Source organism: Vitis vinifera, chromosome 8 (assembly GCF_030704535.1).
Source record: "Vitis vinifera cultivar Pinot Noir 40024 chromosome 8, ASM3070453v1".
In the NCBI taxonomy this organism is placed as follows: domain Eukaryota; kingdom Viridiplantae; phylum Streptophyta; class Magnoliopsida; order Vitales; family Vitaceae; genus Vitis; species Vitis vinifera.
Window position 1 is genome coordinate 21,961,913 of NC_081812.1, and position 26,960 is coordinate 21,988,872.

Sequence of the window (26,960 nt, forward strand, 5' to 3'; positions counted from 1 at the left end):
CCCATGGACTCCTGGCTTTATTTTCAATATCGACTTAGATCATTGTGAAAATTCCCATAAATTTGTCTGGCAATTACCAAATCCAATTATGGTAGAAAAAATATATTTCGTAATGCTAATTTCATTTCACTCTTATAAAATTTTGATATTTTAAGAAAAAAGTAAAATAAATGAAAATAATAATAAAAAATTTATTTGATAAAATCTTAAATTAATGGGATTATTTAATCAAAATCGAATAAAAAATAAAAAAAATTAATATTATTTTATAGATAAATGATGACATGGATGCCATGTAATGATCTAATCTTTAAATAACCGATAATTTAATATGATATAAGAATCTTAATTTCCAATGATCATGGGTTTAAATGTCAAATTAAAATGGATGATTTGTGATGGTGTTAAAATTATATAGCAAATGTCAATTTTACTCGTGGGCTCATTTTTAGTCATATGATTGCAATTGTTTTAATTTATAAATGGAAGTTAATGTATATAAAAATAAAACCCCGGCTGCTAAACCCAAGTGGAAACATAAAAACCAAGGCAGGAGCAAGAAAGACGAAGCCGGTTGAAACTGTGTTCTTACACGTGGCGGATTTAGATTGCTTCGCTGTCCTCAAACTGCTACTATAAGTAAGGGTGAGAAACCGGAAGATTTCATACACCTTATGGAAGCTTTTAGAAAACTGAGTTCACCGAAAGATATGGCCCAGTTCACTGAGTTGATTCCGGGTTTGCCTGAAGAAATCGCTCTCGAGTGCTTCACTCGGTTGCCTTACACATCTCACCGAGTCGCCGCCCAGGTTTGCCGTCGATGGGGGGAGCTTCTTCAGGGCAAGGAGTTCTACTACCTCAGAAAGCAAACCGGATTCACCCACAAAGCAGCTTGCTTGGTTCAAGCGCTCCCTGTTCTGTCCGAATCCGATGGGCGAAAACCGGTCCGACCACCGAGTTATGGGATTTCAGTTTTTGATTCGGTGAGTAGGACTTGGGAGCGAATCGCTCCGGTTCCCAAGTATCCAGATGGGCTTCCGTTGTTCTGCCAGGTGACAAGCTCGGAGGGCAAGCTCGTGGTGATGGGTGGCTGGGACCCCGAGAGTTACGACCCCGTAAAAGATGTGTTTGTCTACGATTTCACCACTCGGCGGTGGAAGCAAGGCAGGGACATGCCATCGAAGCGTTCGTTCTTCGCCGCGGGAGAACTGGAAGGGCGGATATTCGTTGCCGGCGGCCACGACGACAGCAAGAACGCGCTGAGCACCGCCTGGGTATACGACGTTAGGAGGGACGAGTGGAGTGAGTTGACCCGGATGAGCGATGAACGAGACGAGTGCCAAGGTGTCGTAATCGGGTCCGAGTTCTGGGTGGTTAGCGGTTACGGCACCGAGAGCCAAGGAGGGTTCGTGAAAAGCGCCGAGTCTCTCGATCTGGAAACCGGTCGGTGGAGCCGAGTCGACGAGGCGTGGGGGACAAATCAGTGTCCGAGGTCGTGTGTCGGTGTGGGTAAAGATGGGAAGCTGTTTAGCTGGGCCGAATCGGACACGGCGGTGGGCGTGGGGGCTTGTGCAGTCGACTTAGGAGACTGGACACTTTTGACCGGCTCGGCTTACCAGGGTGCACCACAAGGGTTCTTTTTGGTGGAGAGAAAGGAAGGACAAAATGGGAAATTGGAGAGAATAGAAGTGGGGGATGGATTTTCGGGATTTGTACAATCAGGGTGTTGCGTGGAGATCTGACGGCGGAGGCAGTCACTAGTCTGTATGTATTTTCCTGTTTCTGTTTTGGCTTACAAGTCAACTGAGTTAATGTATAATGGGCTCTTTGTTGGAAGTTTTGTTGGATTGAGTTGCTTGAATACAATGTCGTCATATATGGGCGGCCTAAATCAAAATTTGGGCCCTTGTCCGCAAAGAATCTATGAAATCTGTACGTGGAAGAGCTCACTCAAAGATTTTCAAAAGGAATTTCCAAATAAATCATTCACGTTAGAAAGTAATAATAATTTTCAAATTAAATTATAAATTTATTTTTGTATTCTTAAAAGTTATTTTTAAGCCACAAATCGGACTTAGCACGGCCAGTACGTCATGAGAAAACAATGAATCAAGAGCACAAGGCTCTGATACCCATGCAATTTTTGAGAAGATAACTAATTGTTCTTCTTGAATTTCATAAAGCATGAGCACATAGATGTATAGCATAAACTGGTTCCAGCTCTCTAACCAGAAAATGTAACTACTTTATACAAGTAGGAACCCTAACTACTATCTCGGATTTTATTTAACAGAAAAATAAAATATCCTTATTACTTCCTAAATTCTTCAAATTGTAGCAGCAAATGAATCCATGTTCAGAGTAATCCAAAAGGCTTCGGGACTAATGATGCAAAAAACATTGGTGAAAATCGAGCTGGAGAATAAGTATTATTGAGTTATTCTTTGATAAATGATGACTATGAGTCAGACTTAATGGAACTTGATTAATAATTTTTTTTCTATTGTTAAGGTGGAGAACTAAACCAAAAAAAATTCTTTTTTCATCATCAATCTAATCATCGTAAGATATGTCTTTATTTGTATGACTTAAACGTCCTGCATTTCCCAAAATAAGTGCTTCGATTGATGAGATTTGTATGATGTTCATTAGATCAATATTCAAATGTTTCTTTTTATAATGTATTGATTTGACCTCATGAGTTTGACCACCACCCAATAACATGTTGCCACCATAAGTAGAACCCCTGTTTCTTATAAAGAATCTTCTAATTATTCTAGAACATCTATAAAAATATTATTTAACTATAAAAAAATTCAATTCAAATGCAGGATGCCTATCCAAAAGTTTTCGCAACTTTATCATGTATGATGGAATCATCGAGGATTTGACATTTTTGAACTATTTTTGAAACTCACTAAATGCTCGATAAACAAAGAGAAAATGTGTACGAATAAAATATCCAATAACAAGAAGTAGAAAAATGATTAAATAGAAAAACTCCTAAATATTTGGCAATCTCATATGTATTGGTATCGGTGATAACTCAATATTTCAATTAATCATTTATTTGAACAATATAAGATTTATGTAAACATTTACTCGAAATCTCACTTATCAGATTCCATTGTGTCTACAACAAATTTTTATGAAGATTTCATCGTGATACATTTGATCTATAAATGATATCATGAAAAATTAATACAAATTTTGAATAGATTGCTACTTAATATCAATAATAGGTCTTAAAAAGTGTCTAAAAATATCAAATTTAGATATTTGTATGCTATTGAAATAAGAAACCATGACATGTGTTCGAAATATATTTCATTTTGAGAGAGTTGAAAAAACACTATTCGGTTAAAAGGTTTTATCAATATGCCAATTCTCAACATATTTCTTTATACAAATACTCCATTTTTCATTTTTTCGAATGGTAAATATTTATCATAATATAGAGTGTGAATCAAACCTATGTTTGAATTAAAGTGAGAGTAAATAACATCATTGACCTTAAACCTTAAATCCTAAATTGAATCCTTAAATTTTAACTTTATAAATTATTAAAAACAATTTATATTTTAATCAAATAAAAATAAAATAAAATATTTTTAAATTTGAGACCCATTTAAATATTATTTTTTCTAAAAATAAATGAAATGTGGAAACACATTTTTTTGAAGTAATTATCCATATCTACATACATAAAACATATTTTTTTGGTGTGGTAACTACCTTTAGTATTATTTGACGGGAAGAAGATAAAAAAGATAGTGATGTACTACAATTTTAGAAAAACAATGGTTGACCTTAATCTACGAGAATAGGTTTGTGAGTTTTCATGGACCGCGTATGGACATAAAGTTTTGGAATGACTAGTCAACAAATCCTTATTTTGCATGAATCTAATTGTCATGACCGGAGATATGATCTTGAACTTTTATTTTATCACTTGCGATTAATTGAGTTAAAGTGAAGTTGATCATATTGAATAGGTTGTATGATTCAAAATTCATTCATATTCGTTTTCATTTTTTGTTTTATTTATTTATATTGAAATTTTAATAACAAATAAGACAAATATAACAATAAAAAGGTAAAAAAATAAACTTATATACATATTTTTAAAAAGTACGTGGCATAATTACAATTTGATATTTTTTTATTTAAAATTAGAAAAAATTAATATTATTATGCAGTATAATAGACACTATAAATGATATAAAAAACATTAAATAAAGTTCGAGTTAGACTTGAATCAAACCTAAATTAAGTTAAGGTTAAAAAAACTTAACCAAAATTTAGCTTGAGTATTGAAAATATTTGCCAAAGCCCTCCAAATATTGAGTTGGGCTCCGGTAAGCTCAAGCCAACTTACTCAAGTTGCACCCCTATTAATAAATATATTTTTAAAGATATATTTAAAATATAATAATAATACTGATAAATTTTAAATTAAATAAAATATTGATTCGAATTATTTTGTTATACAATTGATTTTAATTTTAAAGTTATATCTTAAAGGTAAAATTGTGAAAAAAAAAATCAATATTTTAAAATTTTAAATTATATAAAAAATTAATTGCCATTTTTAACAATAAAAAATTAATGAAATAAATCACACTTTTTGGAAGGTGAGATGAGATTCAGCGGATCGGTAAAGATTGCTTCCAACGGCTACTTTTGGGTTTGGGAAAGGGCTTGAGTCAGAGTGGGAGACCAATTGGGCTTTAATCATCCTCAGCCCAAACCCTGATCTCCCAAGAATCGAAGCCCTACTTGCTGTTCTTGCAGTTCGGCGACATCGCTAAAACCCTTCTAAACCCTCTCTCTATGGCCTTTGTAGGGAACCGACTTTGCAGATTAACCCAATTTTTTGTTAGGGTTTATTAGTTCGGACAATTTTCCTGAGAAACAAGCAATGGCACCGCCGTCCAAGAAATCGCATCCGAAAAAATCAAAACGAGATGATAAACTTCGCGGAGCCTCCAAAAAACCGTTTAAACCCAGAATGAGACAGAACGAGGCCGTTCCATCGGAATCCCTAGCTCTCCAGATGGAAGACGACGTCCCGGATTTCCCCAGAGGTTTGAATAATTAATCCCTAAAACCCCCGTTTGGTTTCTCCAGGAAAAAAATCCAAAAAATGGAGGGAAAAAAAAAATCATCTAATGAGAGACCAGAAGTGTTATTTGGCATTTTATTTGTTTATTTATAATTTTTATGATTGTTATGTATTTGCAGGTGGTGGGAGTTTGCTGAGTCGGCAAGAGCACGATGCAATTCGTGCCGAAGTCGATGCAGAATTTGAAGCTGGGGAGAGGAAGACGAAGAAAAAGAATAAGAATGCAAAGAAGACCAAGAAGAACTATGCACTGGAGGATGATATGGGTTCACTTTTTGGTGACGGCATCACTGGAAAATTACCTAGGTTTGCAAATAAGATCACTTTGAAGGTTTGCGCTCTTCTACTTTTCAAATTAAGGCTCTGCTGAGTTAAGTAGTGAAAAATTGAGGAGTTGATCTTCATATGTTTTATGTTTCCGAGCTGCTCATTTTGCTTTGATTCCTTTGATTTCATTTATGTTAATAATTTAAATATGGGTCTATAAATACTTATAATTTCTGATAATTGATCTAATTCTAAGTCAGTTTTTTTTTTCTTTACTCCTTTTCCCTGAAAAGAGAGGGAATGAAAATAGCATAGAAATATGTTTGGTGATAAGATATATGGATTTCAAGCACCAATTTCGTAAATGGGAACATTTTATGGATTGATAATGAACATGTTTATTATTTTCATTTTAAAAATCGTTTGTGAAAAAAATCATTTTTATTTCTGCTACCAAACAAAGTCTTGTTCCTCTCTCACTTGCTTTGTGTAGTAATTCTTTACAAGTTCTTCTGCCATCTCAGTGTTATTAATGTTCTAAAACTTCCTGTTCTTTTATTGTACTCAGAATATATCTCCCGGAATGAAGCTCTGGGGAGTCGTTGCTGAAGTAAATGAGAAAGACCTTGGTATTAGTCTTCCAGGTGGCTTACGTGGATTAGTTCGTGCAAGTGAAGCATTTGATCCCCTTTTTAGTAATGAAATTAAGGTGATTATGTAGTTTAATCAGGAAGAAATATCTAAGCAATGCTCTTATGCATGACTTTGTGGTGGTCTTTTTTCTTTTTGTTTTTCTCTTTTATGTACTTCCCAATTCAAAATCTCTATTTGTTGTTCATAGGTTTTCTTGTATTCAGAATTTTTTGTTTAATAGTATTTTTCTATGTTTTTGTTTTCAAATTTTCACGTTTATATTTCATTCTTTACCAGGATGCTGAAGGTATTTTCCTTCCTAGAATATTTCATATTGGGCAGCTAGTTTCTTGTGTTGTGTTGCAATTGGATGATGACAAGAAAGAGAAGGGGAAACGAAGGATTTGGCTTTCTTTGCGCCTCTCCTTGTTGCACAAGGGCTTCACCTTGGATGCCCTTCAGGAAGGAATGGTACGTCATGTGAAATGTTGTGGAAAAATGAATATTATTTTTGTCAAACTTAGTTATTTTAGACCAATACATGAGTTTGTGTGGATAATAGTCTCTTCGTTATTTACTTAATTATTGAAGCTGTTGTCTGAATGTTTGTGTGGTGTTGTTAAAATCTCAATATAGTCTGTATGCTTGTCTGATGCATGTTGCTACATGGTGGGGCCAAGGATTCAAGTCTTGTCAAACTCATGGTTTTCCACTTGACCTTTGACTATATTGTACAGTTTAGAAGGGTTTATTTATTCAAAATTTATCTTATTTGAGTTATGTTATATTAGAAAAAAATTTAAATGGGGATTCAGTTATTCTAATTTTGTTTCTTATTGCATGTCATTTTTTATGTGTTGATTAGTACCTTACAATTGTTATTTTCTTTTGGCATTAAAAGGAGATGTTTATTTAACATCTTTTAATCTTGTCCACTTACCCCACTTCTCAAGACAATAGTATTTCTTTAAGGTGATATCTGAGCTTCAATCAGAAACTTGAAGAAGGGTTTGTCACCATTTAAAAAGGATTGGATTTAAATGAAGTGACCGCTTTTGGATAGCTTTTACACTTAAGATTTTGCTATGAATTTTTTAGCCTATAATTTCTATCTCACTCTGTTTGATTGTTACAGGTCCTTACTGCATATGTCAAAAGCATTGAAGATCATGGCTACATTCTTCATTTTGGATTGCCTTCATTCACTGGATTCTTGCCAAAGAGCAGCCAAGCTGGTTAGCTTCAGTCAATTTAATTAGTTCGCTAATTAACCTTGATTGCACCTTCCTTCACAGATAAATTAACCTATTACCTGCTTTTCATTTCTTTTGAATTGCAACCCCATTATCACCTTTTTTTGAAATTAAAAATGTGATTTAATAGAGAGATAATAGTAATTATAATATGTACATGAGGAAGACACTATCTCTGAGATAGTGCTGATAGAATGCTCAACAGCCCTTAATTGCATAAGACCCAAATAATTCCACTTTGTAAAATCTAACTTGTAAAATTCCGATCTGATAAAAGAATATGTAAACTGAGAAACACATGAACCTCAAAGGTCACTATTTCACGACATGGTTTACTACCCATTTAGTCCAATGCCTTAAGAGCATGTTTACTAAACTTTTGTGGAAAGGTAATGAAAGGAAAGGGAATCAAAATCGGAAGAGAAGAGAATGGAAGGAATCATAATTAGAATTAGCGATTTCATTGAAGTGCTTACAAGAATATCAGGAAATGAAATGAGAATGAAGCTAATTATCATAGTGCCCTTATACAAAGAGATAAGAAGTTCTAAAATTAAATATTATTCTTTTAAATAATCCTCATTTCAATGCTATATTTTAAACTGATTACGTCTTTCTCTTAAAAAAAAATTGAGTCAAATTTAGAATTTGTTATACAAAAATGTTAGATATATATAATTAAAGGGTAAATTTCACTCACTTCTCCTAGGTTTGGGCTGAATATATACTTAGCCATCATGAATTTAAAATTTCATCAAATACCTTTCCTACCGATTTCATTCTTTATTTCAACTAACCTCCCCTTTGATTTAAAATATTCAAAATAAGGGGGGTATTTAATGAAATTTCACATTCATGATAGCTAAGTGTATTTAGTCCAAACCTCAGGGAAGGTGAGTGCAATTAACCCATAATTAAATTGAAATTTGAATTAAAAATATCTATATTTTATTAAGAAGATATTTTTAATCTTCCTCACAATAATTTCATAAATGATTATTAATATTTACACAAGTAAAATAAATATAAAAATATCATCATTAATTTACCTTTCATGTGCTAGTTTCTCATTGAGTTAACATTGTTTAATATCCAAGAATCCTCAATTTATTTAAAAAGTTTAATATTGAACCAAATGATTTAAAATATGTATAAGTGCATTAACCTACTTTGTAATATACAAAATCCTTTCATTTTGAATTTTGATGATTAAATATGTTATTATCTCAATTAATAATGATTAAGATAATTCATTATATTTAGTAATTATGCCATTATTCTTAATTTTTTTAGAAAATAAATTATTGTTTTTAATAGGCTATTATGTCATTACTATGTAAGTTTATCATAATTAAATGTCATTACATTAATCCCAAGGACATTTTTGTCTAATTTTCATTCATAAAGAAATGGAATGGGATTTCTTAGGGAGCTTCAAGAAAACTTATTCTCAAATTCTGAGAATGAGATTCCTCAAAATCATGTGGGTCCTGCACCTTTTGCTAATTCAAAAGTTAAGTATATGCATACCATGGAAGGAAAGGATGACTCCCTTTCATTTGATTTCTCAGGAGTCAAGTAAACATGCCATAAATTCTTCTATTTCTTTTGTGTGAAGATCGTAGAATTGCATGACTCAACTTTGTTCAGATGTCCCTTTGTCTTTGTGTACTGATTTGACCTCCATCTACAAGATCTGTAAAAGGCTTATCCCCTTCCATTTTAAAATTATCCCTAATGTCAGAAGAGGAGGCATTGAACTCGACATGGTTGATTGATTTGGAGCCCCAATTCAAAGAGCAAACCCATTCAATTATTTCCTTTGAAACTGTCTTCTAGATTTGATGATTATTATTTTGGAGGGACTCTGAGCAGTTTTTAAATTGAATTCAATTTATAGAGACCAAATTTCTAGATGTGGCAAATGATTAGGTCCAGGATGCACCAGCTGTGTGGCTATTTCCTTGAGTAGAACACCCAGTCAGTTCATGGAAATTGTGACATTTGTTTTACAATTTTCAGGAGAAGAAAATGATTAGAAATTTTATTATTAAGAAACAAAAGAAAAAGAATAATTGCAAGTTCCCTGTTAAAGTCCAACAAGTTGTGCCTTTGGGCATCTAATCACTCTAGTTGGATCCTTCTTCAATTTGTTACATATATGTATAACGATGGCAATTTATGCCATCGCATGATTGTGTGTATGATATCATCTTCTCTGCCTTCTAACACTATCCTTCATCCTGTTGGCCACATGATTTTATGTTCTTTATATGTTGGATGTTTTCACATTTGGCTCCCTCTGAAAACCCTTCTTGTGTTGTACTTCTTTTAATCTCAGAGAATATCGAGATTAACACTGGGCAAATTTTACAAGGGGTCATCAGAAGCATTGATAAAGCCCATAAAGTGGTTTACTTGAGTTCTGACCCTGATACAATTTCTAAATGTGTGGTATGTCACCTGTCATGCCATTGTTTCATATTCCTTTTTTGTTTGCTTATCCTTTTCTCTTGCAGTCTTCTCTTATATTACATTTTATTGTTGTATTTAAATACAGACTAAGGATCTGAAGGGTATCTCAATCGATCTTCTCATTCCAGGCATGATGGTTAATGCTCGTGTGCAGTCAACTTTTGAAAATGGGGTTATGTTATCATTTCTTACATACTTCACAGGAACTGTAAGTTGTTCAGTTTTATTTGCTCTTTATTACAGACTGATATGATTGCAGATGTAATTAGATGGTCTATGAATTTGTTCAAATTCAACTGTGGTTACTTATTGTCATTTCGTTTTTCCAGGTTGATATATTTCATTTGCAAACGACTTTCCCTTCCTCAAACTGGAAGGATGACTACAATCAGAATAAGAAGGTAGTTTCAATCATATAGTTCATTGCTCTTGACTCTTTTCCTGGCATTTATTTTGCTATACAATTTTCCATTTGGGTTTCATGCTCTTGGGTGCTTTTGTTCACTATGAGAATAATAATTTGAAGTTTTAAATATTTCATCTTTCATGCTTCTGGGGTTTGTGTCTTTCATATTTTAATTGAAAATCTGTCTCATAGAACAACTTTTAGCCATGGCTGAATGCTGAAAGTTCGAAATTCATTAAGCAGCTAACATTTTAAAACATGAATGACTTGCTTTGTTGTTCAGAGGACGGCAAGACAAGAACTAACGACTTTCATGACTGAATATGCTTTATTGCTTTGGTAGGATCCTTTTTACCACATGCGTTGAATATTGGACTGCAGGATTTAACAACTTGAAGAATTAGGACATGAGGATGTTGTGAGATATATAAAGAATATTGTTGGTTGCTCAAGCTATTAAATGTCCTTGCAATAACTAATAACATTGCTTCATAGTAAGGAATAAACCGTGTGGTTGTATGGTCATTGTTTATCATGTGGGCTTGTTTTCTTGGTTGTGTGCACCAACTGGCCATTGATGCTGGAATTTGCCCTTATAGATCTTAGCCATGAGTAAGATTTTGGTCAGCCATGCCCTCTGAATTGCCATGGAATAGATTTTTTTGCAATTTCTTAGTTCTTTATTTTCCCTCCTTCATCTACTAATATGATTGTCTCTTGTGTGTTTGGTAGGTTAATGCTCGAATATTATTTATTGATCCCTCAACTAGAGCTGTTGGTTTGACCCTGAATCCTCACCTTGTTAATAACAAGGCTCCTCCTTGTGTAAGTTAATTATGAAATTATGATACTTCTTAACACATTATTCCAGGTTGTGAAACACCATTCCTTGCACTTGAAGTTATTTTTAGTTCTCCATCGTCAATTCCTTTCTTGGTGGATGTCTGGACACTGAATATGATTTGGGTAGTTTTGGGGCGAAAATGAGCAGGGTCAAGATTTGTGTAACTCTGCCAGGACATGTGTCTGGGCTTTTGCTTGGCTTCTGGCCAGTGAGAAGCTGATCTCCCCTATGAATTTTGTTTGTTGGTGTAAAAAGCAAAAGAAAGAAAATGGAGGAAGAAAAAGGAAGAAAAGAAGAGGAAAAAAATAAAAAGAAAACAATCATTTGATATCTCTTCTAAAATTAGTTGAAAGCTGCATGTTTGAATGTCTTTAATTGTAACAAAAAGTCATACTTGAGTGATTATTTTAATAATATCATAATATAACATGATTAGAATGGTAGTCATAATGTTGTCTAATTGGTAATTTAATGATAATCTTGCCCACGATGAGCTTAACAGTAGGCTCGGTCTTTTGTGTACTTTGGTGCACTCATTTGCTAGGCACTGTTTATAATATTTTTGCTTGCCTAGAAAAGAAAAAACACAGTAAGCCTAGTCTTTGACCCTGCATGTCTCCATCTCTATCCATGAGCACTGTATGGAGCCCCTCCCTTTTTCTTGATACTTAACAGAAGAGAGAATGCTGTTAATTTCACTACAAGGGTTAGGATTAGACTCCTCCTAAAATAAGCTAAACTGAGAAGTTGGAATACTCAAAACAACTGCTGTAAAGAAGAAGTAACCTAAGCAGGTTTTGGCTATCCCTGACTACTCTTTTACCAATGAAGTTTGCCTCTTCTCCAGGAGAACTGAATCCCCAAGGAGAAAGAGAGATCCTAAATATCCCAGACCAGATGCCCATATCTCCAATCAAGCCCAAGTGCTTCCCTTTGCCCTGGAACAACCCATTAATCCTGCTGAAGTAATCTTTTTTTTTGTTTTTGGTAAAAAAAATACTTGCTGATTTAATGTACTGATGTGGATTATATATGCTTTTAGACTGACATTCTGTCTGATATACAGCCTGTTAAAACCGGTGATATCTATGACCACTCAAAAGTAATCAGAGTTGACAGAGGATTGGGCCTTCTGCTTGAAGTCCCTTCTACTCCAGCTTCAACTCCAACATATGTTACTGTATGTGCATTTTGTTGCTTCAGTTACAAATCATTCTGATTATTCAGAAATTTACTTGAATTTGTGGCGATAATTTAAATTTATGTTGACTGCAGTTATTTGATGTGGCTGATGAGGAAGTTCGGAAAATGGAGAAGAAGTATAAGGAAGGTAGCCATGTTCGTGTTCGAATTCTTGGGTTTAGAAACTTGGAAGGGCTTGCTATGGGGACTTTAAAGGTCATTCTTCCTTCCTTTTAAAATTTGTCTTTTGAGGTTAGCTTTTCTGGTAATAGGTATTTCTTGACTTAGGATGGTCTCCAATGGTTTGGTTTTTTGTTGATCTCTCCCACTTCCACATTTATTCTGTTTCTTTTTCTTGTGTTTTGCAAACTTTTTTCAACACTTGTATTGTTACTAAAATATGATTTCAGATTGCATTTGTAATAGAGCAATTTGCTGGTTGTAGAAAGTGACAGTTTTATCCAATGTTTGATCTAGAGAAAATGACTTTTTTATGTTTGGGTTTGTCACATTTCTTTGCCAAGTAGTCTGGAATCTTTGGTAAAGTTATTATTTTCTCACTATTAATGCTGCTTTGGAAGGTATATGCCTTTCATTGGAGATATTATCAAAGTATTGTTGAAGATGAAGTGTGGTTTTTATTGGGCTTTTAGATCTTCTACCTTAATGGGGATTTCTTAGCTGAAGAGGCACCATGATCTTCACTCCTTTTAAGTTGGACTTGGGAGATTTATCTGTCATGTGTTCCCTTTTCCTTTTCAGTTTGGTGAGATTTCTCCAATTTTATGCTACTTCTTAAACAGAAGTTTGTCATGAAATGGAAAAAAGAAAGAAAGAAAAAATAGGAAAAGAAAAAAAGTCACATGAGATGAACTGGCAACTTCTTTACTATATCCACCAGAAAACGTCAATCATATCATCAATGCTTTTTTAAGATCTATCATGGTAACAGTTATACTATGGCTGCTGCTTCTAGCAACATCTTAGAAACAAGTTGTCATTTGAATTTTTGTCGTCTTTTAAAGAAAGTTGATTATGTTAAACCACTAATTATCTGAAAAGCTTAGGTGTTAACTAATGGGCCTAACGATGCCTATCAAGCTAATATCATCCCTCACTTGCAGCCCCCACCTGCATGTTAAGATAAAAATAAGATAAAAATAACTAATTACAGACAAAAAATCGGTCACAAACACAAATAAGGACATAGAGGTTTAAATACTTGACCTCTAGGAACCAGAAATCTGATACCATGTTGAACATACCAATTGCCCCAAAAAGTTAAGCTATAAGATAATGAGTCTAATAATGCATTTCAAGTTAACAGATTATTCATCTGATCTTGTTTATACAAGTTTGCAGCAATAACTGTAGCCCTTGATGTTCAATTTTCTTTTCTTCCATAAAATCATTTACTGGAGGGCTTTCTCTAATCCTGTTAACTGAGAGTTTGGCAAGAATCATCTCCTATTATGTTTTATTAACCATTTGTGGCCTGAGGGTTCTAGTATCATTTCTAACTCATTTTGTAGAACTTAAATAATAGTGGTGCTGCTCTAATGGGTTAATTGTCTTAAAACAGTTTGTTGCAACAACATTTTTTCACTATACATGACTATTCTTGTCAAATATCTCTGGTTCATTTTGTCATCTGTCTATCATCCATTTCCGGGCCTGCTTTTGTCACTTCACCTTTTCTTAAGCCATGGTAATAGTTGCTGTCTATAGGATTACCATTTTGGCATATATCTTCCTAATCGAACTGGTAATAGTAGGCTGAGAGAATGGAAACGATGCTTTTGCTTGTGGTGGATTGGGGAATCTGATACCCTTTTCTTGAAAAATGCTCCCTGATTTGTTACCATAGTTGAGAAGCATGATGGCTTTTTCCAAGGTAAGGCATTTTGATGTGCACTCACTCATGTATGACTCCTCTAATGTGTGGGAAATGATTATTCAGGTGTCAATATTAGTGGAATGTGCTTCTTAGTTTGCCTTGTTATGACTGAAGATTTTATTTAACTAGCGGAATGGTTGAAATGAAATTACAGGATGTTCATGTAATTTATTTGAATGAAGCAAATGGTTGATACCAAAACAAGGGTATATGAGGGTGTCCATTGAGTGGCATTGTAATTGTTGATGTGGTGTTAAAAGAGTTTCCATTTTCCTCTTGTTTGCTTTATGAAATGAGGTCTTATCATTATGCTGTTAGGTCTTCATTTGTTGTCTTGTGTTTTGCTTTAAGCAGGCCAGTGCTTTTGAAGGTTCAGTATTCACCCACTCAGATGTCAAGCCTGGCATGGTAGTGAAAGCAAAAGTTATTGCTGTTGATAGTTTTGGTGCTATAGTGCAGTTCCCCAGTGGTGTAAAGGCGCTCTGCCCTCTTCGGCATATGTCTGAGTTTGATATTGTGAAGCCTAGGAAAAAATTCAAGGTTCTTCCCTAACGGCATATGCATTTTAAGACAGTTCCATTTTCTGTATTCGCTCGTTGGATGATTCCTGGTGGATTCTTGTGAAGTATATTGTAGAGAAGGGATAGTCCATTTCTTCTTTGTCGTTTTGTTTAAGGCTAAATTTTAGAGCTGTGTACTAATTACATGTGTATTACTGTGCAGGTTGGAGCTGAATTGATATTCCGTGTGCTCGGTTGCAAGTCCAAGAGAATAACTGTTACTCACAAGAAAACCCTTGTATGTTCTTTGTGAACTATTATTATTCATATCTGGGTTGGTTTTGGTTGGATGTATGCCTTGATATGTCCTTACAAACTTCTATAGGCCATTCTTCTTGTGACTCCAGTTAAATCCTAGATGGAAATATTACCCATTGATATGTCTTCTTAAGGCTTTGTTTCGAACTTCCGTGAACTAGTAGCACTTTTGGAGTGACAATGATAAACCTGAAGCAAATTTCAAAACCTTGGTCATGCCTTGTCTCTGCTCTTTGAAATGTCTGTATCAGATGTTCATCTAGCATGAAAGGGATTGTTGGATTAGGCTCTCTTGCTTTAGATATAATGCACATTTTATGTTTATTCTTGCTGCTTGTGAATTAAACCAAATATGCTTAGAGATGCTTTTGTTCCTTTCCCTTTACTGTTATTCATGAATGCCCAAGATTATATAAATTATAATAGCAGTAGGCATTGGGTTTAATATCAGACCAACCCCAATAAGCCTTCAGAGAAAGAAACTCATTGTTTCAAATGTGCATTGGAATACTCCATTGTTTGAGTTTGCCTCTTCTGCACCCTACATGACGGGGTGGTTAGGTATCTCCTCTGACTGCTGTGGCCATGTGGGAAATGCACATGTAAGCAAATGTTATGTCACTTTCATTCATCCTTGTATTGATGTTTGTTGACTGTCTAGGATTATACCATTTATTGAAGTGCTTTAATATTGACTTGGATAGTGTGATGAAGTGGAAGCTAGAACTGTCAGTCAAGAGACTTTTAGTTTTATATGTTGATGATTAATAGGATGTTCCATGGAGAATTTCCTTTATTTGCAGCAGTTTGTTTGTGCTGTGTTGATACTCTAGGCATCTTTGGACTTACTTTGTATTTCTATACAGTGAATTGATTTACAACCAAAACTCCCAGCACAAATACACATACCCCACTAGTCCAGACTCAACACACATTAGTGATGCACATGATTTCATTTCGTGCAGATGGATTGCCATAGGCAGTCTACAATGTGATGCATATAATTTTTTTTTTTTGGTTATTATTAATAGATGTTAATTTTTTTTTTTGTATTCTTTCCCCTAATCTATGCAGATTCTTTGCATATATTCTTGTGCATTTCACTCTCACCCAATTTAATGTACAGAGAATCAGTTTAAACAGAGTACTGGTATTGATTCCGAACCTTCAAAATCACATGCCACAATATCAAAAATAGATTTTAAATTTTCACATTCATTTTGATTTTGATTTTGATTTTTGATTTTGATTTTAGCTTCATTATTTTCACTTCAAAATGATAATAGTCGAAGTCGAAACAATCATATTTCCTTTGTGATCGGGTGGTTTTTCCTGGCATAGGCCGATTTATTGGTCATAAGAAATGGTTTACTGAAATTTAATCCTAAAATAACTGACAGTATGTTAGTTTGATGGGGGTATAAAGGCAAGGAATCTGCAAATATAGGGGTACTAGTATAACTTTCATAGATTGGTTGGGTCTCTGTTGAGGGAGTATTTTTTTTTTTTTTTTTGTGTACCCTCTTTTCTATTTTTGTTTGGTGTGTTTTGTATACGATCTGTGTACTCTTATGTGATTTTTGCGTTAATTAATACTCTCTCTTATTTTTCATTTTTTATTTTTATTTTTATTTTTGAAGGATTAGAGCAGGTGTATTTTGGAAGTTGCATGATATTGGTCATATATTTGGTGAAATGCCTTATTATTTATTTATTTATTTTGCACTTGGCCCTTTTAGTGCTTTCAAGCACCTCTAAATGGTTGTACTTGGTCTTGGTTGCACCTGATAAGCCATCTCGGTTGCTTTTGCAGTGTTATTACTACCTTTTGTAGCCTTTTTTACGATGTGGAGTATTAGTATGCATATGCTTCAATTTCAATATCCTCCAAATCACATTTCACTACTGTCTTGAGTTTGGCACTATGAGTTCTAATTTCCCCAGCATTCTCTGGCCCCTAAAGTTTCTTGAACATGTCTTTCTTATGCTTGAAGATAACTTGGTTTGAACTCAGGTTTTCTTGTTAACAAGGGCACATGATTGTTGGAAAATTTAATATTAGTTATTCTCTCTTATATAGTTTAGTTTGTATGCGGATCTGCATTGTTGCTGGTAAAGCAAAAAGTGATTATATTTATAAGAATTTAAGAGCCTCTTGTAATTCCTTTCTCGTTTTAAACAATCTCTTTTATCTTCTCTATGTAAGAGAATGTTAAACTGTTTTTCCTTTTCAGTTGAAATCAAAGCTTGGAATTATTAGTTCATACACTGATGCTACTGAAGGATTAATTACACATGGATGGATAACAAAGATTGAGAAACATGGATGCTTTATCCGATTCTATAATGGAGTCCAAGGATTTGCCCCGAGGTTTGTCCCAGGCAGTCTATGTTGCCCTTTGATAACCCCTTTTTTATCAGAAGTTTCATGACCTTCTTTATTAACTGAACTGATAATTACAGTTATAATGTGAGGAGTGGTTTTTATTTTATTTTGCTGCATTTATGCTCCTCTTCTTCATCACTACTTCAGAAAATCCATGTTTAGGAATTTAAAAGTTGATAACAAGGGAGTGTGATGGGGATGACCCTTCAGGGTTTACTCTTGAAAGGAAGAAAAATGAAAAACTATATCCTTAGTTGATTTAGACAAAGATATCTGGTAATTTAACAGCTCTGGGTCGTTTTGGGTCAAAATTACTGGTAGTTATATTTGTGTCCTATTTAGAGTTTAGAAAGTCCCCTTTCTTAGAAATTAATTATTGTAACACATCCAAGTACTTATAAAATTTTCATTTTCTAAAAGGTTCTATATCCTTAAAAGTGTTTACTTTTTCCAAATCTTTTATTTACTTCAAAAGATTCTACCTTCTAATTTATAAGAAGTTTCTATTTTTTTAAATTCAATTATTGGAAAGGTTTAATAGTTTTAGGAAAGAACTAAGATACATGATTTATTATAAGGGTTGAGTTTCTTTTTTATAGTTTGTGGGGGCGTTTTTAGGTTTTTCCAAAGCCTATAAATAAGAATGTTTGAGGTAACTAAAGTATTCATAATGCCCTTGAGGCCTGGCTTAAGCGGTAAAGGGATGGGGGGAGGGTTTGTGGGAGGTTCCAGGTTCAAGTCCTAATGGGGACAAAAAATTTACCTATAAAAAAAGAACTAAAGTATTCATAATAATTATACTCTGTCCAATAAAAAAAATAATAATTATACTCTAGAAATATTCCTTAAAAGTCTTAGTGAGAGTTTCAATTTTTTTTTTTAATTTTTATATATCTATTCTCTCTTTTGTTTTCCCACATTTTTTTTCCTGATCATAATCTTAATTCCTCAGTTTTTTTTTTTTTAATTTAAATCCTAAGAGAGTAAAGCCCTAGTCTACCTTATTCAATTGTAGGTAAGCACGTTTAATTGGTATTTTTGGTTTGGTATTTTCATTAATTAGAATATATATTTTTTTAATTTTTATTTATTTATTTTTTTAAATTCATCATTGAGGTCCTTGAGTTTATGACAATGATATTTAATGTTTTTAGTGACAAAATGTTATGGTCTTTCATGCTAGAACTAACTCTCAACAGGGCAATAACCTTAGTTAACTCATCCTTTTGGAGAACATTCCTTGGTTTCATGCACAGAGATGATAATTGAAACACTTAAGAATGCTTTTATTTAAGATTCACAAATGAATTTGGAAGAGGATTTTCCCATCTGACCTGATCTTGTACATTTTCTTCTCTGGATTTATTTAACCAAGGTTCACTGATTGTTCTTCATTTTGAGGCAGTTCCGAACTTGGATTAGAACCAGGATGCAACACAAGTTTGATGTATCATGTTGGGCAAGTTGTCAAATGCAGAGTAAAAGGTTCTGTTCCTGCTTCACGGCGGATCAACCTTAGTTTCATTATAAAACCAACAAGGTTTGTTTTTCTAATTATCGACATGGTTAGTTGATGAGCTCGTGCATCTTTGCTGTGTTATGGAATATAGTGTCGATTTGCAACTGAGAAAGTGCACATGTGAAAACAATGAAAACTTCATTTTGGAAGATACTTTTGAATTTAATGCATTTGTTTTCTTGGTACTGATACTTGGAGTGCCTGCTCTGAAGCTTTTTTCTGGTCTGCAATGGAGACGATTGATTGGTTATTGTGTTCATAGTTTGTTCCAACTGAGTCATGTTGCACCCTTGATATATTGTGATGAAAAAAAATGTTGCATCCTTGATATTGTTCACTCTTTCCAGCTCGTCACTACCCATCATTTCTGTGCATACGATCACTTCTAATTGGGATCAAATAGTTTGCACAGCATACCATTCAGAAGCCATATGGAAATAATGTCAGTTCCTAAGAATTGGAAAAACCCAAAGTCAGCTTTGATTTAGGTTGGGTTAGCATTGACTAATTGGGGCAAAATTGGGATTTGGATTGTTCCATATCTAATTGGGCAATCATGTCCTCCTGCCATCCATTGTAGAAATGATTCTCTGCTCTGAATGAGCTAATGTATATCACCTGTATGCATTTTACATGATGAATCAGAAAACATGGATTCTATACAGCACTAGAAAATGAAATGAAGTATGTGGGTACCTGTGACTCTCTTGCAGCTGCAGGAGCTGCTTCAAATGTACTTAAACCCTGCGATTCTTATTTGCCTCAATATCAAATATTGGACCAGAGAATAACTAATACCCAACAGTCCTAAAACCCTAATGGTGACGATATCTGTCATTATAATTGATGGTAGGTTGAGGGGCATGGTCAACAACAGCATTGCATCTGTCTGCTTAGTAAAGTCCTGCGTTAATCGATTAAATGTCAGTTCCTAAAAATTAGAAAAACCCAAGTCAGCTTTGAGTTAGGTTTGGTTAGCCTTGACTTATTGGGTCAAATTGGGATTTGGATTGTTCCATATCTAACTGGGCAAACATGTCCTTCTGCCATCCATTGTAGAAATAATTCTTTTTATTCTACCTTTAATTTTTCAGTGATCTCAATGCAGATCTCTTGTTATTAGTTCTCCTTTCATTCTTAGTGGTTTCTTTGCATGAAATAATGAAATGTATATGTTTAGCTGTACTAACAACAGTAACAAGCTGTATTTCAGTCTGTTCTAGTGATTTGTGGTGTCTAAGAGATTCTTCAAGTTCTCGCAATGAATTTCTTATATACCACAATAAAATTGATTCAAGTATCATCTGTTTAGTATGTTCTAAGTGATGATCTTTGAGTTGCAGGATTTCTGAAGATGATATGGTTAAGTTGGGTAGCGTGGTTGGAGGAGTAGTTGACCGGGTGACCCCTCATGCAATAATTGTAAATGTTAGTGCAAAAGGTTACTTGAAGGGTACAATTTCTACTGAGCATTTGGCTGATCATCAAGGTACATATTTTAAGTCTTGATATTTTTTTTTCTTTTTCATGCTTTTTTTTTTTTGTTTTGTGTACCCCTACTTATGACTACTTCTGTAGGACATGCTGCTTTGATGAAGTCGACACTTAAACCTGGATACGAGTTTGATCAACTATTGGTTCTAGGTATTCTTGTAATTTGTTCTTTCCACTCCATGCCTTATTGGGCTTATGCCATTGTGTGCCTGTGTTTGTGTTATTTGGCTGTGTTGCCTTCATTTCTTCGATTCTGTTTTTTGTTTTAAGGATGTATCCTTATTGTACATTTGATTCATATATCAATGAATTATTTATTGTTTCTTATAAAAGAAAGGGTCTTTTATAATATTTTATTTACAGATATGTTGCTAACTAACCATACATGCATGCTGTATATAGATATAGTACAAAATTTTGCCATAGACAGACTTCATACAGTCTTATAAATGTTTGCTTATATGAGTATGTTTTTGGTGTGGGGACTGAACAATCTCTCTTTAGATGCTTCCAATGTAAAGTCGAAGAAGAGTTAGTTGATTGTATTCTCCTTCATTGCTCTAAGGCAAGGGTTCTTTGGCACTTGCTCTTCTCTTTGTTTGGTGTTCCATGGGTGCTATTAGCCATAGTGAGAGACACCTTTTTAGGGTGGCATGGATCCTTTGTCGATAAAGGTGTAAAAAGGTTTTGTGAGTTACTCCTTTATACATCTATTTGGAGGAGAGAGAGAAATTGTAAGTTGTTTGAGAATGAGGAACAATATGCCCATGTTTTGAAGGGTGTTTTTCTTTAGTAATCCCTTTTTGTGGGTGAAGTTGTACATAGGTGAAGACACAATGCCTTTAATTGCTTTTGCTGATTGGTTGGGTTCTTGTTGAAGGAAGGAGTTGTGTTTTGTTCTCTTGTTTTGGTTGTTCCTTGATGCCTTTTTTTAGTTGTTTTTTTGGCGCTCGTTGTGTATACTCGTGTACCTTGTTCTGCTGTTTCTATGATGCTTGTTCATAAAATTACATTATTGCCTATTGAATATATATATATATATATATATATATATATATATATATATATATATATATATATTTTATTGTTTCTGTTATGGTTTCTGATGCAATAGTTCTTGTGGCATTTTTGTGGTGAAATGTTTTGTTTTTGTTATCTTAATTATCTTCTTGATGTATTATTATTATTATTATTATTATTATTATTGATGCTGTAATTATTATTATTACTATTATTTGGTAAATTCCTTCTTGTGTTATTTTAGATGTTGAAGGTAACAATTTTATACTCTCTGCCAAGTATTCTCTTATCAATTCTGCCCAACAGCTCCCTCTGGATCTCACTCAGATTCATCCGAACTCAGTAGTCCATGTAAGAATTTTTGTTTTTTTTGATAAGTTACTCCATGTAAGAAATTTAATTTTTCAGTTGCATTGCACCTCCAAGCATGCAAAAATGCTTGTGTCCTCTGTTGATTTAGCTTTCATAATCTTAATTGTGAAAGATGTCTGTTGAGTTTTACTGGTTTCAAGCACTTGAATTCATCTGTCTGAATCAGGGGTACATTTGTAACATAATTGAAACTGGCTGCTTTGTCCGCTTCCTTGGGCGTTTGACTGGATTCTCTCCTAGAAACAAGGTACAAATGTCTTTTTCATCTTTTATCATGTGTTCCTAGTAATGCTTTGTAGGCATTACATTTACTTTGGTCAAACTCTGCTTGTTTTTCGTTTTGAAGGTGATGGATGACCAAAGAGCTGTTCCTTCCGAAGCCTTTTTCATTGGGCAATCTGTTCGGAGTAATATACTTGATGTTGGTGAACTATCTAAAACTGACCTTTCTGAAGTAATAACCTTCAAATCAGTTTACTTATTGCTTTTGTTTAATTCATTTTCAGGTGAACAGTGAAACAGGTAGAATAACACTTTCTTTGAAGCAGTCATGTTGCTCATCAACAGATGCATCATTTATACAAGAATATTTTCTTTTGGAGGAGAAGGTATAAATTGTGTTTGTTTTACTTCTAAAATTTTCATAGTAATCTCTTGTTGTTTTCATTTCTCTGTCTTACCTGTTTAAACTTTTTATTTAATTTGCTTCAGAAAATGGCCTTTGGCAGGTCTGATCGATAGGTGTAGCAAAAAAATGGGGTGGGGTTAGACAGGAAAATGGGGGACCTAAACCTGTTGAAATTTCAGAAATTTCTTACAGACTTTATTGAAATGCTGGTTTATTTTTTCTTGTTAAGTCTTACTGTCTACTTTGCATGTTATTGATAAGATAATGGCAGCTACATGCAAGTGGAATGATATTGGTAAGGTACATGTTGCTACAAGGATGAGATGGAGACCAAAAAGAGGCTGCCTTCTTTTATTTATAATTATTTGGTTTTAGTTTTCTTTTCATAGCAAGCCATCTACCTTTTGTTTTTCTCCTCTTCTTTTGGATCTTTCTGAGATGCTAGAGATTTATTATTAGTAGGCTAGTAAAATTAAAGGTAGTTCACATCGGTAAAGCTTGTCATGTTTAGCCTGTGCTGTCATCAACTATAATGACATGCCAAACTTCAGTGGTTTTTATTTTTTTATAATAGTAAAGTTGAAGAGAATGATGAGACATCCTTCCCACAAAGTACAAAACTTGATTAAAGTATGACTATACTCCACCATGTATAAGGAGAAGTATCGATAAAAGCGTGGACAAAATATCTCAAAAACTAAAATCAAACTCTTGCAAACATCACCCACCCCTTTCGAATTACAAATTGAAAGCTGACTACATAGAATAACATTAGGTGGAATTCCTCTGAAGGTGATGGTACAAGAAGCCTAAAAAGAGGAGTAGAAATGAATAAGATCCCATAGCATCCCTTTTGTTTTGCACTTTTCCTCAAAAATCCTAACATTTCTCTTTTGCCACACAACCCACAATATAGTGATGCATGCGATATGCTAAAGAGTCTTGCTTTTGATTGAATTCCCTAAGCCTCTAAATGAAATAATTATTATATCTCCAATACTCCTTGGTGGAACTCAATCCATATTAGTTACATTGAAAAGCTTATGCCAAAGCCCTAGTGTTATTGAGCAACATAAAAAAAGATGATAAATTGATTCTCCACTCCCTTTGCATAAAATGCACCAATGAGGATTAAGAGATATGTAAGGTCTTCTTACTTGTAGCATGCCATTGGTATTTACCTTCTTGTGCACCACCAACTACGCAAAGGCTTTAACCTTTGAAGAGGCTTTTGATTTCCAAGCAAAATTAGTTGGAAGGAACAAAATTGGATTAGAGGGCTTGGACAAGACCGTGAAAATATATTTTACTGAGAATGAACAAATGGAGGATGAGGACCAAGCTCTTGAGTCGTGGTAGAAGAAGATAAGTGCATTGAATTAAGTGAAGATATTAGTCTTTCGAGAAGTTCAATTTCTAAATTAGTGAGATTGCGTTAGAAATTAAGATTCTAAGAAGACGGTTAGGAATTTCCAAGGACATCAGAGATGGTAAGATTTCTTATTGGAATAACCCTATAAAGACTTGCAAATCGTGAGCATAAAAGTTTATCTCTCCATCATAAATCTTCCTAGAATCGGATTCTCTCCCCATTCCCTACCACAAAGCGGGTGTATGGGGAAAAGTTCTGAAAGACTTGAGCAATAGCCTTCCAAGGATATTTGTGTGACCATCTAACTAAAATGTTGGTTTCATCCATTAGTATGTATCCCATAAATGCTTGAAATCATCTGATACCATAACATAACTTTCCCTAAAGAATCTCCAAAGCCATTTCTCTAAGAGAGCACAATTTCTCAAGGAAATCTTCCTTATCCCCAACTTTTCAAACTCCTTTGGTCTACACACTGTATCCTAATTGATAAGATGATCTTTCTTCCTATCTCTCGTCCTAGACCATAGGATTCCTTTGCATTTTCTCAATCTTTAAGGTTACTGATACTAGAATCTTGAAAAAAGAGAGAAAATAGCTAGGGATGTGAGACAAACAAGACCGAATTAAGGTTATCCTCCTTCCTAAAGACAAGAGAGCCTTCTTCTACCCATCCGACCTCCTCAAAATTCTATCAACCATTGGAACCAAAAGAATTAGCTTGAGGTTTTGTAGAATTTCTAGAGAAGCTTTAGAGAAGAAAATGGTATCCACTGCAAATTATAAAAGAGACACTCTAGTCCTATCCCTACCAACTATGAAACTCTCAAATGGACCCCTTTCCTCCTTTCTCGTTATCATCCTACTAAGGATATCCACTATAAGGGTAAAAAGGAAAGGAGAAAGAGGGTCTCCTTGTTTTAATCATCTAGTGGCCTTAACCCAACCTTTGATACTTCAATTTACTAAGATTGCAAAACTCATTGAAGACGCTTCCCTCGTCTAGGATGTCCATTTTGTGCTAAAACCTTTCCTTTTTCAGCACATGGTCCAAAAATCCCCAATCCACATGGTTGTAGGTCTTTTCAAATTCAATTTTGAAGACCACCCCATCCCTTTCCCCCCAAACTTCCTTTTCTCATCCACCACTTCATTTGCAATCAAAACCGCATCTAGAGTTTGTCTCCCTTCAACGAAGGCTCGTTGAGATAGAAAAATTGTTTCATTAAGCACTCTTCTTAAGCGCCTTGACAAGGCCTTAGCTATAATCTTATATAAACTTGTAACCAAGTTAATATGTCTAAAATTTGAAATTTTGGTTGTTTGACTGTTTTTTTTTGGCACAAGGGTAGTGAAACTTGTAACCAAGTCACATTGGTGCTTTGATTTATTACCTCATTATCGTGGAACTCCACAAACACTCTTAAAAGGTCATTTTTTATCACATTCCGTCACTTTTGATGTACCGCAGTAGTAAACCAAGGATCTTCCCCTTGTTTAGTTGGAACACCGCAAGGTGTACCTCCTCTTCAGAGAAAGGACGGTCTAGCCAAGCAACACTCTCTCCAAAAATGGGTGACCACTTGAGGGTTTGTTGTAGAGCTTTTTGAAAAAATTCAATATCTCTTCTGATATATTTTCAATGTTGTCTAATTTTACTCCCTTTGCAGACACCAAGGAATTTATGAATTTCCTTTTTTCGCCTCCCATTGGCCACTCTATGAAAGAGCTTATAGTTGCAATCTCCTTCTTTGATCCATTTAACCCTAGATTTTTGCCTCCAATGAACTTCTACCTTTAACAATAAATCTTCCAGATCCCGCTTTCTTAAGGCTCTCAAAATGGAGAGATCAAGAGTCAAGTTCCTTTCTTGGTCAGTTACATCAATCCTACCAATGTTTAAAAGATATTATTCTTTCTCTCTTACATCTCCAAGCGCCTTTCCATTCCACTCCTTCAACTTAAATTTAACAAACTTTAGTTTTCTCATAAATCTATGATCTTCCCAACCATCACCCTAACACTCCTGCCACCATCACCTAAATCTCTCCTTAAAATCAAGGTGGAGCAGCCACGTATTCTCAAATCTAAAAGGAGTTGAGCCCACTTAAAAGGGTTTGTGTCTAGGCTAATTGGGCTTATGATTTGATGACCATCTAGGAAGTGCTTCTTGAAGACTTTGAGGGAAGAAAAGATCCCATTTGTTTGAGAACAAGAATCTATCCAACCTTTTACAAATAGGAGAAGCTTGCATATTTGAGCAAGTAAAAGTTGTGTTTCTAAGAGGGGGATCTATTAGCCCACTTTCTTTTATAAACTCATCAAAACACCTCATGCTAGAAGTTAACCTAAAAACACACATTTTCTTCAAAATTCTTCTTATAACATTGAAGTCCCCATCCACACACCACTTCGGATAAGTTAGACCAAAGAGGTCTTGAAGCTCCACCCAAAGATCCTTACTCAAATTAGAATTATTTGGATTATAAACTAGAGTTAACCAAAAAGAACCTTCTTCCTCAAAGCACAACTTAAAAGTTATTGAAAAGGATTCTAAAACCATCTTTGAACACTTGAATTTACTCAAGTCCCAAATAATCACAATACCTCTTTAGGCCCCACAAGCTGGAAGAGTAGCCCACTCCTTAGTTCTAGCATTCCATACATTGCCCACAAACCTCCTATCGCAAGGCTCCCTCTTTATTTCTTAGAGCATGACAGTGTCGAGGTTTACAGAGTTGAAACCCTTTTATTGTCCTTCTTTTCTTCCTAGATCCCAACCCTTTAATATTCCAGTTTATGATTCGTATAAACCAATGAGAGCCCTTTAGTTTCCAAATCTAACCTAATAAACCCCATTAGGTCCGCATAAAGGCTTATTCTTCCTTCTAGAATAAACCTTTACAAAAGGACAATCACTGCTTTTGTCCTCAGAGAGCCCCACTTTTCATTACCTTTGACAAGTAGGATTCCCATAGACTCTAAAACTGAATGTAGCTTGACCATTTTACTAGGTGAAAGATCCTCTACTTGAAAACCTTCCATTAAAGAGGACTCTAGGTCTCAGGAATGACCACTCCCTGATAAAAAATGCTCACTAGGGCTGTAGAGTGGTGTCTCAAGAAAAGAACGATCGTTTAACTCCTGATTATTGACCACTATAGGGACGTCCATACCAACAACAATGGGAATGCCAACATTAGGGACAGATTTAGCACCAGGTAAGTTCTTTTGGTTTACCGTTTGTATGATAAGGCTAGAATCCATAG

General features: G+C 34.5%; 2 protein-coding genes across 2 annotated transcripts in view; both read left to right on the forward strand.

The window, feature by feature from the left end:
- The first annotated feature begins 511 nt into the window (after positions 1 to 511).
- Positions 512 to 1,836, forward strand: LOC100262356 (F-box/kelch-repeat protein At2g44130). The gene has a single exon (XM_002281231.5). The coding sequence runs from the start codon at positions 675 to 677 to the stop codon at positions 1,740 to 1,742; it is 1,068 nt and encodes a 355-aa protein (XP_002281267.2). The 5' UTR covers positions 512 to 674; the 3' UTR covers positions 1,743 to 1,836.
- Positions 1,837 to 4,713: 2,877 nt separating this feature from the next.
- LOC100262322 (rRNA biogenesis protein RRP5) overlaps positions 4,714 to 26,960 on the forward strand; it is a 32,255-nt gene continuing 10,008 nt past the window's right edge. The window contains exons 1-21 of the mRNA XM_010655552.3: positions 4,714 to 5,087; positions 5,245 to 5,456; positions 5,961 to 6,101; positions 6,323 to 6,496; positions 7,161 to 7,260; positions 9,620 to 9,732; positions 9,839 to 9,961; positions 10,083 to 10,154; positions 10,892 to 10,984; positions 12,070 to 12,183; positions 12,279 to 12,401; positions 14,437 to 14,622; positions 14,806 to 14,880; positions 17,135 to 17,271; positions 18,692 to 18,826; positions 20,149 to 20,294; positions 20,384 to 20,449; positions 21,564 to 21,670; positions 21,858 to 21,938; positions 22,038 to 22,112; positions 22,198 to 22,299. Coding sequence (XP_010653854.1) covers positions 4,922 to 5,087; positions 5,245 to 5,456; positions 5,961 to 6,101; positions 6,323 to 6,496; positions 7,161 to 7,260; positions 9,620 to 9,732; positions 9,839 to 9,961; positions 10,083 to 10,154; positions 10,892 to 10,984; positions 12,070 to 12,183; positions 12,279 to 12,401; positions 14,437 to 14,622; positions 14,806 to 14,880; positions 17,135 to 17,271; positions 18,692 to 18,826; positions 20,149 to 20,294; positions 20,384 to 20,449; positions 21,564 to 21,670; positions 21,858 to 21,938; positions 22,038 to 22,112; positions 22,198 to 22,299 — 2,541 coding nt within the window. The 5' untranslated portion in view covers positions 4,714 to 4,921. The remainder of the gene's footprint in view (positions 5,088 to 5,244; positions 5,457 to 5,960; positions 6,102 to 6,322; positions 6,497 to 7,160; positions 7,261 to 9,619; positions 9,733 to 9,838; positions 9,962 to 10,082; positions 10,155 to 10,891; positions 10,985 to 12,069; positions 12,184 to 12,278; positions 12,402 to 14,436; positions 14,623 to 14,805; positions 14,881 to 17,134; positions 17,272 to 18,691; positions 18,827 to 20,148; positions 20,295 to 20,383; positions 20,450 to 21,563; positions 21,671 to 21,857; positions 21,939 to 22,037; positions 22,113 to 22,197; positions 22,300 to 26,960) is intronic.